This window comes from Quercus robur, chromosome 7 (assembly GCF_932294415.1).
Source record: "Quercus robur chromosome 7, dhQueRobu3.1, whole genome shotgun sequence".
In the NCBI taxonomy this organism is placed as follows: Eukaryota; Viridiplantae; Streptophyta; class Magnoliopsida; order Fagales; family Fagaceae; genus Quercus; species Quercus robur.
In genome coordinates this window covers 2,062,697-2,082,121 of record NC_065540.1, presented here as the reverse complement: position 1 = coordinate 2,082,121, position 19,425 = coordinate 2,062,697, and the positions used below count along the sequence as shown (strand labels likewise).

Genomic DNA, 19,425 nt, shown 5'->3' with positions numbered 1-19,425 from the left:
TAGTTTTTTTTTTTTTGCTTATTTTATATACTGTTTATAAATCTCATACTACCTTTCAGTTTTATTTTAAATAATTTATATTTCAATTTTAAAAAATTTACTAATTTTTAGCTTTTTATTTTATATCATACACATAAGCTATCGAAAATAACCAATTCTTATATGGACACATATGCATACACAAGAGAGTATCTAGCTAGAAAACATAAAGAAGGCTTAAAAGGTTTTGACTGGTTTGGTAGTTGAAAATCTAAAACTTCAAAATATTGGCTATATGTCAAAGAATTCAAATCTATTTTTTCTTCTTAGAAAACAAATAACTCTGTGAAGGTAGTTGTTGAGGCGCTTTACATTATAAGGCTGCTGTAAAGACAAAGAAAGACAATTTGATAAAAACCTTTTTTGGAGATATATATAGAATTCAATTTCAAGCTCAATGAGAAATATGGGTTTTCAAAGATTATGTGGCAATATAAGAAGAAGCCAACAAAAGTTTAAAACTTGTATTATCATTAGTTTTTTATTTTATGAAATGTATTATCATTAGTTAGTAACCCGTTCAATGCACTGAAAAATTTAACATAATATGATTTTTTTTTTCACTTTCATTTTTCTTAAACATGAAATTTAATAATTATGATAGTTATTAGTAGATATTTACTATGACTATGTTTGATTGTTTGTATATGAAATTATTTATTATACCATTTAAATAAAATAAAAAAGTTGTGACAAGATTTTAATAGAGGGTTTAAATATATAATATAATTTATAATCAATTAAAAAGGGATAGAAAAATAATGACATGTAAAATTGTGAGCTCTAAAAAGATGGTGTGGAAAAATATTAGAATGTCTGCTAAAAGTCAAACAATTATATATATATATATATATATATATATATATATATATATATATGTAGGGACACAAAATCTTTAACCGCCCGACGGCGATGTTGGGCTCGCACGCGGTAAGTCCCTCACAATAATACTTGTAGAGAGTGGGCTTGAAAGGCCAGCGTTGGGTCACAGGGCGACATTTCGGGCCGGATCAGAGGTGAACCGATATGGGATAGAGCTTTGGGCTGGATATTCAGGCCCATCGATCTGGTTTCTAGGAGGATTCGGCTCCTCGGATCATGTCCGAGGAGCGATGGTGCTGTCCCCGGTTACCCGCCGGAGGGTTTTTACATGGTGTCCGGCGTATATTATCCAGACACTCTCTTTCATCAAGTTTTTCTCCAGAAGCTCCATGGGAGTCCCCCTTTTTTGTCACATAACATTCTCTTTTATACTCGCCTACGTTCGTCGTCCCTCGTCCACGTGTAGGGTCGATCTTTCCAGGGCAGATATCTGTCCCATCAGTCTAATCCCTGAATTGTGAGAGATGGTCCATAAAGCCTAAAAATCCGGCTCTGTTTGGGGCGGTGTCATGTCAATGAAGGGTATTAAGGACTATTTCCGTGAGATATTTTCTGATCTTTCAAGTTTGCCTGTATCCCATTCTTGTCAGTGGGGTTCTGGGCTTTCCGAGGACTGAGAGGTCCTCGGACGTATCTTTGAGCCACATCGGGCTCACCATTTTTGGGCTTGAGCCCTGGCCTCCTTTAGTTTGGTGACCTGTGGACTCCCCCTAAGCGAGCGAGCCGGGCCCGTAGACCATTGGGCCCCACAATATATTATAAATTTTAGATAATTATAGATCGATTTGCTAACTACTTTGACATTATTTAATAATTAATTTGATTTATATGGTAAGAGGTGGATCCATGATGTCTATGTGTTAAACAATTAATAGATATTTTTTTTTATGGGAACACATGGTACTTTTTTGATACTAAATAAAAATTCTACTCTAGTTTAATCTAAGTGTATATGTGTGTGAAGCTCTCTCACGAAGATTTGAATCCTAGCCTTTGTCCCTCACACCCCACAAGCACTTATACTTGTGGAGTGACCATCGCGCCAAATGTGTGTGGTGGTGGGAATAGATAGTACTATTAAAGGTTCTAATGTGTACTTAGAAGCTAAAGAAGGAAAGGGAAAAAAAAAGCATACATAAAATATTTTACTCTTATATTTCAAGGTGGGCTAGGAACTTATTTGCTCTATTAAAAAAAAAAAAATTGTTAGCTAATTTATGAGAAAAAAAGTGACTTAAAAAATAAGCTAGCTAATTTCCAAATCCAAACACAAACCGGATTAAAGTGGGTTAGATTTAATGGGATTTTCAACTCGACCTAACCCTAATTGTAAGGGGAATGGCATTTTTTTTTTTTTTTTACTTTAAAGATCTTGGATTGTTTTAAAGAAAAGTAAATGAGTATAATCGTAAGAGGTGAGTTTGAAGTCAAATTTTTAAACGCGCTATGTTTTGGAAACAATGTGCTTTACATACTAAAGTATTTGAACTTGGTTAGGAGATGTCTAGTTCAATTGATTTGTACCTTTTGTTGTTTTCAAGAGATTCGAGTTTTAAATCCTCTCTCTTCCATTGCATGTAACCATGAATTATTGCAAAAAAAAAAAAAAAAAGAATTTCAACTTAACCTAATTTATAAATTAGATTATTAGAAAATCTTATTATTAAATTTTTTTTAATATGGTTTTTATACCAAAAAATAAACGTGTCTCTTTTCTCCTAAAAATTTCTATAGACTTAGTAACTTTTTTTTTGATGAACATAGACCTTAGTAACTTAGTACTCGTATATATGCAGTATACATATGAATGTAAAATTTAGATACCTTGGAAAAAGGTGGTGGAGTAAATTATGTGCTGTTAAATAGTTTAGATAGTGCATTTTGATTTGGTACCGACAGCATGCACATAGTGATGTTGAAATTGGTTAAGGACTCAAAAATATTTGGAAATTTTGAATTCATGAATCATGAATCATGGGTGAAAGAATCAAAATTCCTCAATAATCAGACGTCATCATGGTGGCTGCTAATTACTTCACTAGAGAGACCTTGAACACTAAATTAGAAGCAATGTTTGCTCTAATTCTATTTTTCTTTTCTTTTTTCTCTAAGTAATTCTAGTTCCACATAAAAAGTAATAATTTTTGCCATAATTATCATACATGGCGGACTATAACTAGTTGTCTATCAAATTCACATAGATCCACAACATTTTCTCAACTACTCACAGTTTGCCACATAGACAGTCGTGACAAAAACTTTGTGTTACTAGAATCTTTGTTTTCCCCTCACGCCCACAAAAATACCTGTCGCCTAATTGGTTGAGAGTGAGTCCCACCTTCACCTTATTTTCAAAAACTTGATTTAACCTTTTAGTCCTATTATAAATTATTCAATTCTCTGTTTCTTAATACTTCTTTTTGACTAAATGTGGGTGTCTAGAATTTTTTGAACATCTAATTATTCTCTTGGGTGTATATAATTCTCCTATTCCATATATATCAAGTAATCATAGGGATGAATCCCTTGAGTGTAACCCAAGATAATGCCTAGGGGTTTTGAACCCAAACCTCATTTGATCTCATGAGGCTTTGGGAACTACTAGACCAACCCTTGGGGTTCATTCTTTCCAAATATCTTATATATTTGGAACAACTGATAATTATCGTGTTATCAAAGTATGCCACACAAGATAACAAGCTCCAATCTTAGTCAAACTCAACTATAATCCTAATTAATGTGCAAGCAGAAAAAATCCTAGCAAGTCTTGTAATCCTATTTGTCTAGGGTTTACATTACTCTACTATAGATTCATTGTAACATAGTTCATATAGCAAATATATAGCCGTTAAGAGCTTTTCTTTAGGGATGTTGGCCATCAAGCCTGCTTTGTTTCTCTACATTATTTTTTTCTTCTTCTTTCTATTTTCAAATTTTATCAAAGTTATGTCTCATCTTTTCTAACATCCTAAAGTTGAAACATGTCTCCACTTTACCGCTTGAATACTATTGTTAATATAAGACATTACCTTCTCACATAAAGGAATGCTCCAGCAATTGTTTATTGATAAAATCAAATTCAATATTACATTTGGAGTCTCACCCTAAGTGCAATTGTCTTTAATCTTTCATAAGCATATTTAAAGACATAAAATTTTCGTATTCCAACGAAGAAGGAGGTTGGAGTTACAAAATATTATAACTTACGGCGCTTATTTAGTATGTAGTATGGTCAAGAATCTTGTAGCTTAACTCACATTTTTTGAACGATGTTTCCAACAAAAATGTTTAGGAATCAAATTTTTTCCTACCTATCAAACTATATATATAATGTAGCGTGAGAAGATGTACCCTCTTGCCCGTGATTGATAAAACTTTGACGCAGGATGCAAAATTATATCATTACAGTTGCACGCTTCCAACTGGGGAAAAGTCGAGAGCAGAGAAGAAGTGACATTATAGCGTACATGACTTTCAAAATCTAATCAATGTAGTATTAGCTAAAGCATTATTACCCGATCACTTTCTTGACATTAATCTTCTGTGCAGCTTAAAATATTACTCCATTCAGATAAAATAATAGATTTTCCTGCAATTAGTGCCAGAAATGATAATGACATGGCTTGCTTGTCATTAAAGGTTATATTATTGAGGCTGCCACATACATGAATAACTTGTAAGTTTGATCGAATCAAACCCAATAAGTTAGGCACAAAAGATTTCACTTATTAGTAGATTAAAAAGGTAATGTAAATGATGAATCGAAATAAGAATTCAAAAAAACTTGCATACATAACGGTAAAAAAAAAATATTATGAAAATTATTATGTTTGTAGCCTTACTCAATCGAATAAGACAATTATTACAATCCTCAACCCTCAACCCTCTTACTGGTACTTAAGTACATGAATCTAACTTTGCATAATGAGGGCGTTTGGATTCCAAGGAATCCTGCGTCCACGTTTTGGTTTGGCGTTTTTTTTTTTTTTTTTTTTTTTTTTTTTTTCTTTTGCCCGCATATGTTGACTTTGGTGGACAAAAATTACTGTTTTGCACTGTAGCAGTACTGTTTATGTACTGTAGTAACACTGTTCACGCATTAAAAAGTATTAAAAATGAGTCCCACGGTACTTTTCACACATTTAAAAATTATTTTGCTACAGTATTTTCAGTTTTCAGTTTTCAGTTTCAGTAACAATAAGCTCAATCCAAACGGACCCGATAACGCTTGGATACAGCATTTCTCCCCCAATGTTGCGTTTGCGTTTTTTAGTTACCCCACAGTACTGTTCATGGAGCTGCAACTTGTGAATAACGCACTATTAAAATTTGCTACAGTGTCCTGAGCCATACAGCTGGCCTGCACCTTTTGTACTTTTGTTCATTTAAATATACCTATTCTACTTTTTTCCAGTCAAAAAAAAAAAAAAACCTTGCTTAGACCTTTTGTACTTTTATTCATTTAAATATACCTATTCTACCTTTTTCCGGTCAAAAAAAAGTTTTCTACAATGTTTTTGTTTTAAAAATTATTTTACTATAATAATTTTAATAATAAATTTTTAATTTTCAGTAAAATAAACTGTAATCAAACAGATTTTAACCCCCTCAAGTACCGTATTTTTTGTATGAGACCCTGAAGTACCATACATCTCTTCATTTTTGTGCCCAAAATATAGGACAGACATACTCTGGCCCAAGGAAGGCAAAGACACGTACACTTTGCGTATATGTACTTTCGTTTTTTTCTCATTAAAAAAAAAAAACTTTTGTTTGTTTGTTTGTTTTTTTTCTTTTTCTTTTTTTGGTTCCAGGAATCCAAAGCCTAAGATCTGGAAGAAGGGGATGAAGTATGAACTACTGGCGAGAGAGTGACTGACAAACGCTATAATTGAGAGGCACTGTACTGATTTCATTTTCATGTGAGTCTAGACCATGTGAATGTCCTCCGCACACAAAACTTGCATGAGTGACCCCAACACCATGTGGAAGAAGGGGATGAAGTATGAACTACTGGCGAGAGAGTGAATGACCAAAGCCATAATTGAGAGGCACTGTACTGATTTCATTTTCATGTGAGAGTCTAGATTATGTGAATGTCCTCCGCACACAAAACTTGCATGAGTGACCCCAACACCATGTGGAAGAAGGGGATGAAGTATGAACTACTGGCGAGAGAGAGAATGACAAAAGCCATAATTGAGATGTACTGTACTGATTTCATTTTCATGTAAGAGAGTCTAGACTATGTGAATGTCCTCCGCACACAAAACCTGCATGAGTGACCCCAACACCATGTGAGACGACTGTTAAAAGAGTCCAGAAAAGACGATCCAAACTTTCCAGACTTGTTGCTGTCGATGCCAACCAATTTGCTTTCTTTCGTACTTTATTATTTGCAGAGTTGAACATGTCCTTATAATAGACTCTTCAGCCTTAATTAATACAATGGTACTAATTGGTTGGAATCGACAGCAACAAGTCCAAGTCCGGAACTTTCCAGACTTGTGTTGCACGTCAAATTTTTTGACATGTACTTCAATTATATAATTGGATGAGTTTGATCATACATGCTGAAGAAAAACTAAGGCTCCCTAAAGATAAAACACATAAATTCATATTATTCACAACCATATCTTGTGAATAATATTGCAACAATGGGCAAGAATCTTAATAAGGGAGATGTAAGATGTTATCTTTGTATGGATAAAAATTGCAAAAGACCAAGATCCCCCGTAGCAGAAGCCAAAGTAGCTTACCTAGCAGTGGAGAAAGCATTGGAGCTGGGACATAAATTTGTAATATTGTAAGAAGATGCTCTTAATGTAATGATGTAATCCAATCAATTCAGAACTCAACAACTCCTCACTGTTCCATAGATACATCACTGCAATCAAGTGATTTTGAACTCCTTTATTGATAGGTCTATAAACATTCCTTTGTAAATTTTGAGGGAAACACTCCTATCTCCTTCGTCCCTATTTTTTCCTGGGGCCCAAGGAGTCTGTTGGAAGTTAGAACTTGAAACTGGCTCTCCTCATGTGCAGTTTCTTTTCTCTTGTTAATTATACAGTATTATTCAAGAAAAAAATTATTCTTTTTTTTTTCTTACAAGTAATACTCAACCATATCAAGTCAGTCAAGCAATAACTTTCAAGGATGTAGACATGATGTTTGATTTAAAAATTAGGAACAAGTTTTGACTCCAAACATGTTTGGAGTTTTCTTGCTTCATCCTATCATGTGGCCGTTGAAGACCATCCATGTGTAGCTTTAGTCACATAATTTTTTTAATGAGTCATGTGACTTGTTTAAATAATATACATAGATAGTTTTATAATTTGCCAAATAATGAGTTGGAAAAGATAGTTTCAAACACATTTGGAGCCAAACTTTGTCCTAAAAATTATTGTTTTTAATGGACAATGATTTAGCTCCAAACCAATTTGGAGAAATCTCCTCAAACCCATTATGTGATGATTTATAAGACTATCTATGTGTATTATTTAAACAAGTCACAATACTCATTATAAAAATCATGTGACTAAAATTACACATGCAGTCTCTTTGATTGTCACACAGTGGATTGGAGGAAGAAGATATTCAAGCTAAATTTTTTTCGCTTTCAACCACCTAAAACCAATGAGGCTTTTGCATGGGACCAATCAAGTTGAGAAATTATTGTTTCACACTCCTTAATGTATATTCCATACAAAATATCCACAATCCACATTTTTCATGACCATCCACATTTAATACATAATATGTACTAACAATGTAAAAAGGGAGAGAGTGATACAATCAAACCCTGATTAAGTTACAGTTCAACCCACCTGACTTTGTCTAGTTGGGAGAATGAAAAGTGAGAAGATGGAAATTATTTTAGCTTTCCACAATGTGTTTGGCACAAAACATGAAAGAGGGAAATGATGATAAATAAATATAAATTTCCTTTATTTGGTTGAGAAGAGAAAAATAATGAAAGCATAGAAAAGGTAGTTTATTTGAATATTCTATCATGTCCCTATTACATAAGAGATGGAAAATCACTCCATTTTCTTTGCCCTTCATTTTCTCTCATCAACCAAACAAGAGAGATGCATATGTGGCCTCCCACCCTTTTTCAAAAGGAACCAGGTTATACTCTCAAAGGTAAAGGAGAATAGCATTTACTTAGCTGATTCATTCAACATTGATAATATGAAATGAAGCCTCTCCTCTGCAGAGCCATTCCAGGTCGTCGATCCACATTCAATTCTGCTAAACAAGAAACATTATTAACCAACCAGGCTTCCTCTCTAAACCGAATTAAATCATTGCAAGTTGTTCACCCATTTCAGATTTAGTACTGATGATACACTAAACACCACACCAAAGTAATCCAACAGCGAACTAATGAACTTTCTATTTCTCCTAATTAGCACAACAAAGAAACCTGAGCTTTTGATGGACAGGTCAATTGGGATCACCATACAAAAAAGAAACCAGTAAAACAAACTAATGGGCACACGAGGGAAAGAGAAGACGCTTAAAAATATACAGTAATGATTGTATAATGACCACACAATCAAAACAACACAAGTATGTCAGACATACATGGCTCATGCTCAACTTAACATGAATGAGGACTTCCAATTACAAGGGGTACGCACATCTCCTTGGATCTCTAGTAAAGAAGGGATGTCCAAGTGCTTCTCTTGCCTTCAGACGATCTGCTGGGTCATAACGTAGGAGCCCTTGCAAGAGATCAATCAAATCGCCAGCAGAGTGATCAACATGCTGCATTATTAGGTTCTGCAACAGAGGGTTCAATGTTCATATGATTACACATGGAAGATGGTGTATAATTAAAAAAGGTTCAAAGAAATCTTCCATATACAAGTTTGTCCAAGTTATAACATGGCAGCAAACTAAACTAGTATTATTTCTCTAGGTAATTCAAGAAAGCATCGTAGCAAATGTTTTTATAACAGAACCAAATCCATTGATTTTTTTTAATAATTATTTATTTATTTATCTATGAGGACAGAAATTAACAGAAGATAAAATACAATATTGGATCAAATTGGCGGAACCAGTGTGAAAAATGAAGTTCCAGAAAATTTTCTATATCAGCAGCTCAATTTCAAGATGTAATGAGAATTGATGTTTTGAGATCCTACAGATTACAAGCTAGTTTAGCACAGTTGTAAGTGTTTTGACATGTCAGAACCTAATCAATTGACTTTCTTTTTTTATCAATTTTTATTTATTAGCCTTTGCAGAAAAAACAACAGAAGATTAAATAAATATTGGATGCAAATTGGCAGAACTGGGGTGAAAATAAAGAAAATTTTCAAATAGATAATTCAGTAAGTCCATTTCAAGATGGTATGAGACTTATGTTTCGAGATCCTACAAATTACAAACTAGTTAGTATGGTTCAGATAGAGACAACAATTGGTGAATGCATGCTTATATAGCAACTGAAATCTCAGCCTTTTTACAGAGAAAAGCTGGGTAGAGTAACCAACTAGTCAGAATTTAGCAAGGTCTGTGCAGGTACATCAACCTAAGAAGGGCTATTGAGGATCACTTGGTTATGCAAGACTCCTAGTAAGCATTACTGTACTCTTACATCTTATAAACCCCTCTGAAGAAAAACATCAAAGTAAAAGATAAATATAATGGACAAATCTGGTCCAAATTTATATGAACAATTCTGAAGCTGCAAATTCTGAATGATTACCGGCAGGCGGGGCAATTTCCAAACTGCCCTCATGCTTTCCCTTGATGTTGCACCATCAGGCCAATCTAATCGTGCACCACTCCTGAAGTATTTCTCAGAACGACGGCTACATGAAGACAGGGACAAGTACAAAACATAAGAACTTCACCCACGTAGGAAACTGAGAAACATTGCAGAAAGAACAATATAGTCACTCTTACTCAGCTCTAAGCACCATATGTTGGGGTATTGGACCCAAAACCCTCTCCATCATGGCAAGATGTTCCAAGTTTTCGTGTGTTTGAAAAAGTGCCTCTCCCTGCTCATAAATGATAGAGGGATTTAAAAGGTAACATGCATCCAAACTCTATAGCCAAATATAGAAGCAGTCCAAAATTCCTATAATTAAAACACCCTAAAACCAAATATAAATATTAAATTAGCTTCAGGTATATTAATAAAAGCAATAGCTCCAAAGTCAATCTTCACCATTAACATTCCATTTCATAAAATTCAATGAGAATATCTTTGCAATGAATGTTCTAGACAATAATTAGATGCCCCCAGCATTCACATTACATGAAAGACAACAATGGAAAATTTCAGCAGTGGAAGAAGAGTTTCAAGTGTGCCACATATCATAAAAGGTCAGTTTCCACATTAAACCTCCCAAATGAATCACCGAAAACAATACTCAGTAGAATGTGTGACTGTTAAATTTATCAAGTCAATTTGACTACACTGTAAACGAACGGGGACCTATACACAGAAGGGTACTTACAGAGCAAAGTTCAACAAGTATGCAACCCACACTCCATAAATCGCAAGGATAGTTCCATCCAAGACCTGCAGATATTGCCCACAGCGAAAATTATCTAGAAGCAATGAAGCAGAACACTGACTGCAGTAGTGTTATAGGGAATAATATTTACCCAATATAACCTCTGGTGCACGATAATGACGAGTTGACACTACATAACTGTGATCCTGATGTTCAAATGTAGTACTTCCAAAGTCAATGAGTTTAATTGTGCTTGACTTGGGAAGATTCTTGAAATACGAACCATCTTTTGTTGACCGTGATAGAAACTTAATTGCAGCCATTGAAGAACAAAAGAAATATCAGGCTTTGAATTCAACCAATAATCAGGCTCAAAAGCACAAAATTCACCCATGTCTTCCAATCAAAATAAGACATGAGATCACGTAGTACCTCTTTAAAAAATCTGTGTTTTAAAAAACAGATTTCATATAATAATTGTATAATTGTCTTATTATCTAATATTATATAATAATTGTATCATCAGGTCAAATAAGGTATTTATTTAGTTAACAGCCTTCCTCTGATCAGACATTCAAATTCAAAAATAAAAATGATATGCCTAGACAAAGAACAAGTTTAATCAAACAATACCTTATAATCTGGCACTTTGACATACTCAGAGGAAACAAGAAGAATGTTTTCTGGCTTCAAATCAGTGTGAATCAGGCGCAATTCATGCATAACTACAACATAAACAAGTCAAATGAGTCAACAAATGAAAATAGTTATCTTCTAAATCATCAATTCCTCACTTGTCCCCAAAAAAAAAAGTTTGGGTTTGAAAATGGAGAAATCTTTTTAAAATGGAAATGAAGTAAATAGATGCCCAAATCTCAGTATCATTTTAAATATATTTGAGCATCAAGTAGAATGAATCAGATAAAATGGTGCAAGAATTGCCCACACACATGCTACAGACTCCAAAAGTTGTCTGCCCAGCTCCCGAACAAGATCAATGGGAAATGAACGGTAGCTGTTTTTGCGAAGAAAATCGTATAAGCTTGGTCCAAGCCTCTCAAATACCTGTTGAAACCATTTAAATTCATCCGCAAGTTCTTTAACTCACAGAATATTCAGGCATGAAGGAACATACATTGCCCCTTCAAATTAATCAAATCAGAAGTACCAATAAATACTTACAATACAAATATGATTACGATAGTCAAACCAATTCCGTATTTGCACACAACTGCAAAGAATGAAACCACTTATACCAAAATCACTTTGAAGTACTACAGCCAATATGGGAAAAAGAGAACATCCTTACCGGGTGCCACCAACATCGTGTCTAGCGAGCCTCTGTAAGACATCAATTTCAATCATAGCTGCTTCTCGATATTTGTGTATGGAACGGACAACTTTGATAGCCACAACTTCTTTCTTTTCATTATCGACGCATTCCAAGACTTGCCCAAATGTCCCTACATAAGTTCCGAGTAAAAGATCACAGAGATGATTATAAACATCACTGAACATTAAGATCCAATATTTAATAGCTCCCATATGATTCATGTGGGTAATATGGATAGAAAGGAACAATCATACTTTTACTGATGTGGAGGTCTCAGTTGTGTAGATGAAAAGTGAAAACTTTGTTCGAGAGATTGTTGTTTGAATGGTCTACGATTCTTGGAGCTAGTGATATATATTCAATGGTAGAATTCCTACACACCCTCTCTTTCCAAATGAAATTCTTTCATATTTGTTAGTTTTTAGGAGAATTTGTGTACACATCCTGTGTACATGAAATATCTACTCATTCCATTACCTAAAAATAAAATTTAAAAAAAAAGGAAAAAAGAAATAGATAACATTTACAAATTTCCATATAAAGTGGAAATCACTTCATAAAAGACTAATGAAATTCAAAACATAGAAAAGATTTAAGGACAAATGAAAAATTTATCGAACTACTAACCTTCACCCATTTTGCCAATAATCCTGTCTGCAATTATGATGAGAAAAGGTCAGTCACTGGTAAGCAAGTTATGAGTAGCACTCAAGAATCAGAATGAGAAAAAGACACAAGTCAATCCACGAAAAACACAATGGCATAAATGAGCGCATGAACGATTCCATGTTAGGACTTAGAAGGATTATACATATTTTTCAAACTTGAAAAACAGATTGTCAAGGTTTTAGTCATAATACAACAAATGGAGATCCAAACTCTTTAACACAGATCCAAGTTAGAATCAGGAAGCCACATTACAAGAGTTTCCACAAATTTTCCACACAACTTATCAAAAAACCATTTTTCCAAATGAAAAATATGAAAGCTCTTCAGGCAGTGTCCTATAGTGCTATCATCACAACTCAGCAACTTCACAAGCAAAAAACAAGCACATTGCAATATATTCCAATTCTATATTGAAAAAGGATAACTCACATCGAGGAGTTAAAGTTTCTCCAACCACGAAAACAAAATGACCATCTTTATCGTCCGGTCTCCAAGGAGGGGAGCCATTTGGAGGCACTCCCCTGTAAAACATAGATGAAGCATACCCATAATTAGGCATTGCCGCCGCCCCCCCAAACTCCTGCCCACAGTACATCCCTGGAATTACCTGCATTACCAAAATAACAACAATAGCTCAAATAAATTAACATCAACAATTCGTGTAAATAAGTAACCTAAATCGCAATTCTGTAATTTACAGACAGATATATAGTATTTTTTTTTAAAAAAAAACCAAAATTTTCCACAAAATTATTCTTGTAAATTAAAAAATATAATTCGTTTAAAGCGAAGAATTAGAAACTCTGTAGCAAATTTGAACTATGGTTCATATTCAAGGATCGCAAAAATCCATACAGAAATACAAATATTACCTTTGGAGGAGGAAGAGGAGGAGGCATGTCCCAAGTCAAACGCGGTCTCTTCCTTGGGCGCTTATCCATGTTTTTGTGCGGAAACTCTATGATCCTCTGAGTCTCCATTTTCTCTTTCTTCTTCTCCAATTTCGCTCTTTTTAGCGACGAAGACGACGCGATTATTTCTCTAAGATTTGGATCCTCAAAATTTTCACAGATTCTTCGAGCTGATCCAGAATCAAATCAAACCAAACAAATCCAATCCAACACGAATTTTTGAGTCGGATTTGAAAGAATTTTTCTTCTAGCTTTTTTGGTTCATCAAAATTCGAAGAAGTGGACTGAGCGGATCTGGAGATTAACCTGAAGCGAAGAAGCTAAACTCGAATCGATGGTGTGTTTCTAACCATGGTTTGGGAGAAAGAGAGCTGGGCCCCGAGAGCTTGGATTATTTCGGGGACCACTGTTTCTCTCTCTCTCGGTCGTCCCCTTGAGGACCACAGTGTTGCCTCTCTGAACGTTCATGGGCCCACAGTTTTGGGCCGATGTCAAGGCCCATTATCATTTTCTGGACAAACAATTGATTATTTTTGTAATTTGCATATTTTTAATTTTTAATTTTTTTTTGGTTGGTTGGTTAACTTGGCTCTTAGTTGTAAAGTTGCATTGAGAAACAAACATCATAATTGAAATTCTAATGTATCTAAAAAAAAAATTTCTAAAAAAATACCAAATAGGCAAAGGTTAAGGTGGCCTCAATCCTATAAAAAAAAGGTTTGACCCCTATTTCGCTTAACCGATAATATTTCTTGTTGTTGAATAAATTAACCTAAAACAAATCCTGTCTATTTTGTTAGAATTTGAGGGAGTAATTGCTTTAGGATTTCAGAGGCTAAAATGTTAATGAATAATAATAAAACCAGTGTCTGCATACAAAAACAGATGAAGAAACTAACCAGATATTTGCTAACTGCTTAACAACTTCCTAACAGCTAATATAATAAAATTGAGTTTGACTTATCTCCAGTACTTTTTTAACTGGAATCTCCTTTTATTTTAATGAAAAATTGTCACATCACCCATTAACTAAATAAAATGTGGAGATTAGAACTTACTACCACTTGCTAGTGTATATTTAAAATAACAGGAAATGTCCATTTTAAAAAGTATTGAAGGTAAACCACACCCAATAGAATTAACTACAAGTCCCACTAATACATTTTAGTAATTGACAGTTGTCTCCATAAATACTAAGTTATTATGCAAAACTACTTGTAGCTTTACAGCTGGAATATAGAATTGCAAGTCGTATAGCAGCTTCAGCATGTAGACAGCAACTTCTATCTTGAATCGAGCTTACTCCTCTTGATCTTCCTTTAATATACTCCAAAATCAATTGGTATCTTGCATCATGATAAAGAGCAATTATCATGAAGTGGATATGTTAGATGTGATAAACACAATTGCAATGATATAAGATGGTTAGAACAGTCCTTGAAGATAAGGAATTCAAACTCAAAAATGTCTAAGAACCTCGTGTTGAGAGATGGAACTGCAATTACATTGACTTCATATATACTTTTATTCGGTTTTTGCAGGGCTATGGGTTGTATTTGAACCATCTGCACTTTTTTTTTTTGGAATGCATTCTCTGTTAAGGGGAGCACCAAGCACTAGATTTATATCATTCTTGTGAGTTTGAAATTGCAAATGTTGTCAGCATGCCATAAATAGTAAATTTGTTAGGAACCCCAAATTATACCATATGCCTTGTAATCTCTTAGTAATTGTTGTATTCCCTTTAGTTAGTTAGCAAGTTGGTTGATTGAGATAAGGATAAGTTAGTTGGGAATTGAGTACACATGTACCTCATTTAACACATGGCGTAATTCTTAGAGCACAAGTTCATTTAATTAGTTAATTATCTTAAGTCATGTAGACCAATAAGATTAGAGCTAGTCTTCTATAAGTACATGATTGTAATTTCAACATTAGATATTGATGAATAAACTAATTGATTGCTTAGTACATTTCCTCTCTCTTAATCAATGGCAGAATTAGGAATTTATCTTTGGGGGAGCCAAGTAAAAATGAGATCATAAAATTTTCCTCTATATATTAATATATATATATATATATATATATATATATATATATATATATTACATCTATATTATGTATAATGAGAAGTGCTACGTTTACAACATTTTCAAAACAAATCTTAAGTAGCAATATTGTGAAAGTATAGTAAAATGTTGTGAACATAGCATTTTTCTATGTACAATAGTCTAGAATAGAATTATAAATAAAATACTACAATCATTGAAAGAATATAATCCAATAAGTGAATAACCAATCATATATTTTTGTCAAATTAATAATAATGTATTATATTTATATGCGATATAATATACTATATTTATCATTCATCAAAATAGTATAGTTTTAATTTATTAAAAAATAAAGAATACAAGAACTAGAGAAGGAAAGCCATTAGTTTTTTTTTTTTAAATCATTCATCAGTTTTTTTTTGAGCGTAATGTTTTTAAACCATACACATGGGGATCTCTTGGAATTAGAGCAAATATTAAAATATTTTTGGACTTAAAATTCTGTAAAGTACAAAAAGATTTAGAAAACAAGTCAGTCAGACAAAACTAGAAAAATTTTCCCAGACACAAAACTAAGAAAAGAAACAATCAAGCTCATAAGAACGGTCCTGTGTATTCATAAAAATTATGGGGGCCAAGGCCCCTTCGGTCTAAATATGGCTTCGTCACTATTCTTAATATTTCTCTATGGAGTATGGAGGGTGATCACCTTCAATTAAGTCAATTCCCTTACAATTCTCATACATTCCCCTACAATTCCTTTGCATCCCCATTAGGAGGTTCCTAACAAAATTGGCAATGTAGTTTACCACAAGCCTGTTTAAGAAATAACTGAGATGCAGATAAAGTTGGAACTCCTGTGAGATCATACTAATGAACCAAGTTCTTGCATTTATATTTAATTGTTGCTATTTATTTATTTTGATGATTCTTTGCTGATGCCTTTTATCATGTGCATAAAAAACTTACCGTTCCACCTTTGCCCCCTTTAAAATACCATAATGACTGACAGCAAATATTATTACTTGGTAAATGGTACACCAATGTCATGATTGCTGCTTATAAGATCAAATACAAGAATGCTTTCAATTAAGTTGCACAACAGTAACAAAGGCAAATTTCAACTTTCAAGAGTTACATACACTCCTAAAAAATTTAAAAAAAGAAAAAAAAGTTACATATACAAATGGATCTTGTTATAACCAATCTCTGGTTTAGCGAATGAGATTCTGTTTCCTATTGCAGGAAAAAAATGCCATATACTAAAAAAATGCCATGTACAATTTTTATAACATATTAAATAAATACAGTCACTAGGACAGATTACTTCCTTGAGAAAATGTCAGTTTTGCAGATCCTCTCAAAACCATGGTAGCCCCAATCGAGTTTCTGGTTTTGGTTGTTGAGTACGATGTTGCCAGTGCTGCATCCAGTAGTGGTTCTTGGAATGCTAGATACAGCCTGCAAGGAAAGCTCTACTTATTTCTTGCAAACCACTTTAGGAACTTCAGAGAAGTTACATTATATATTTGAATAAGTTAGCAGTAGGAGCTTTATTTATTTATTGATAAACCAGTAGGAGCTTTATTGAACTTAACCAAATGAGCATAAATTCACATTCACTTTTAGTCATTAGACTTGTTAAATGACTTAATGAGTCATCTAAAAAATACAGGTGGATGATCATTTGAACTGTCATGCAATAGGTTGGAGAAATCTCCTTCAAACTGCTTCGGAAGGTCCTCTCAGATTTACAACTCCAACTTATAAAGCTGAGCCACTCTAAATCATTTCAAATCTAATTCAACTCATCTTCGATAAAATTGGAAGCTTTAACCTCTCTTAAATGCTCAATACAAAACCTCAAGACCATATAAATTTCATCCTTTTGTTGATGTCTTTTGTCCCCAGTTACAAAGACATGAACTTTGCTTTTGATTTCAATCCAACTGCTACCTGGAATCCTCTTCATGCCCTTCTCCTTCATTTCTCTTCTTATTGTTGACACACTCTGCCATCTACCAGCTGCAGAATGTGCATTTGATAGCATTACATATGATGCCACGTCTTCAGGATCCAAAGTGAGGATTTTTCGTGCTGCGAACTCCCCCAATTCCGTATTTGAGTGAATCTGGCAGCCTCCAAGCAATGCTTTCCAAAACCCAATTCCAGGATCAAATGGCAATTCACAAAGAAACTCCTCAGCTTGTCTGAAGCTCCCAGAGCGGGAGAGTAAGTCAACCATACAAGCATAGTGTTCAGGCATTAGCATGCTAGGGTCTTCAAGTCTTGCTTGATTGAAATATGAGTAACCCTCATCAATAAGGCCAGCATGGTTGCAAGCCCATAATAGGCCAAGAAGTGTAACACTATTAGGTTTACAACCTATGTCCCGCATCCTTTTAAAGAAGTTCACGGCTTCCTCTCCTCTACCATTCTGTGCATAACCACATATCACAGCATTCCAAGAAACAATATTTCTTTCGGAAAGTTTATTGAATACCAAGAGACTATCTTCCATGGATCCACATTTGGCATAAAAGCTAATAAGAGAGTTGCCAACAAACAGATCGAGCTTATCCAAGAACTTAACAGCACAAGCATGAAAACTTCTGCCCATTCCTAGTGCTGCTATATTGGCAGCTGCACTAATAGCACAAGGAAAAGTAGATTGATTAGGCATCAACCCTTCTCTAAGCATCTCAATAAAAAGATTGACAGCCTCTTCATTGTGGCCTATTTGGCTACACCCACCAATCATAGCATTCCACGAAACAACATTTCTCACTGGCATCTCTCGGAAAACCCGAAAAGCATCTTCAGTCCTCTCCTTTTTCAGGTAGCCACCCATCAAAGTTGTGTAAGATACCACATTCGGCTCACGGGTATCTTCAAAAGCTCTTTGAGCCTCCTCGATGGTACTCAGCTTGACATAAAAATCTAAAAGCGCACTACCAACAAAGACATTTGAGTGAAGGCCAATCTTTGTTGCGCAAGCATGAAGTTGCTTGCCTATATTAAAGTTTCCTAGTGCAGTTGATGAGTGAATTACCGTGCCAAATGTGAATTCATTGGGTCTAACATTTGACACAAGCATCCTTGAGAAGAGATATATTGCCTCTTCATACCGGTGCTGGCGAACAAAGCGGCCAATTATGGCCGTGGCAGATACCACGCTCAAGTCAGACACTTCGTCAAACAGTTTACGAGCATCCAAGAATGCGGTTGATTCAGAGTGATATGGTATGGCTTTGCTCGATTGAACAGCTGAGGTACCTAATTTAAAGTCATGGGCATGAGCTTTCTTGGTTTCAATGAGATGGCTAAAAGCTAGACTCTGGGTTTTTCTCCATATGGGTTGAGAGATGGAGAATCTATAAATTATGGGTTTCATTTGCTGACTTTTGGCGGGCTATTTGAATTCCGAGGGCTCAGTAAACTCGCATATCAGGCTACCTTGCATGATCAGCGGACCCAGGAGAGCATTTTAAACTTAGTGGTGATGGTAAGACCAATGGCTAGGGCACTAAACTACTGATGTTTAGAAGAGACAGCAAATAATGTTAGGATCACAATTTTTGTCATAACTTACATATATGATAAGTCGTGAGTAGGGAAATTGTGAACTCATCATTTTTACTCCATCAGTCACAACTTGTCACGTAAGCAAGTTGTGACAAAAGTCATGGTAAAAGTTATGGCTCTAACATTTTCCAAGAAGGAAAAGTAAGTCATTGACTATTGATTTGAAATAGCCCCATGAAGTTCTTGACCAACATATGTTCATTTGAGCTCTCAAAAATTAAAATATCTAGTTGTGAGTTGTTTTATTTGTTGTTAAAATATAATTCCAATATCTTAGATGCAATACATTAAGTTCTTCAATTAAATTCAAACACATAGTTGTATTGATCAGTTAGACACAAATAGTGTTGTCTTTTAGAAGGACAAATACATGTATTTGAATTTTAATTTGAGAACCCAATATACTGCACATAACGAATTGTACCCTAACAAATAATGAGTCTTGAGTCCAATGCTGGAATGAG

At 34.4% G+C, this 19,425-nt stretch overlaps 2 protein-coding genes across 3 annotated transcripts; both read right to left on the bottom strand.

Annotated features, from left to right (window-relative positions):
* Positions 1 to 7,848: 7,848 nt before the first annotated feature.
* On the bottom strand, positions 7,849 to 13,729 carry LOC126691684 (serine/threonine-protein kinase AFC1). 2 transcript variants are annotated; one of them, XM_050386779.1, is made up of 13 exons: positions 13,284 to 13,729; positions 12,841 to 13,018; positions 12,370 to 12,396; positions 11,719 to 11,872; positions 11,592 to 11,640; positions 11,360 to 11,474; positions 11,043 to 11,134; positions 10,561 to 10,717; positions 10,410 to 10,474; positions 9,850 to 9,947; positions 9,650 to 9,755; positions 8,574 to 8,715; positions 7,849 to 8,178 (listed from the first exon to the last, which is right to left on the bottom strand). In XM_050386779.1, coding segments are annotated over exons 1-13 (1,293 nt in total). In that variant the 5' UTR covers positions 13,392 to 13,729; the 3' UTR covers positions 7,849 to 8,176. The 2 variants fall into 2 exon arrangements, with proteins under 2 accessions (XP_050242736.1, XP_050242735.1); XM_050386778.1 differs by having other exon boundaries at positions 8,518 to 8,715; positions 13,284 to 13,728.
* Positions 13,730 to 16,435: 2,706 nt separating this feature from the next.
* LOC126691683 (pentatricopeptide repeat-containing protein At5g42450, mitochondrial) lies at positions 16,436 to 19,078 on the bottom strand. Its single transcript, XM_050386777.1, has one exon. The coding sequence runs from the start codon at positions 18,768 to 18,770 to the stop codon at positions 17,175 to 17,177; it is 1,596 nt and encodes a 531-aa protein (XP_050242734.1). The 5' UTR covers positions 18,771 to 19,078; the 3' UTR covers positions 16,436 to 17,174.
* Positions 19,079 to 19,425: the final 347 nt, after the last annotated feature.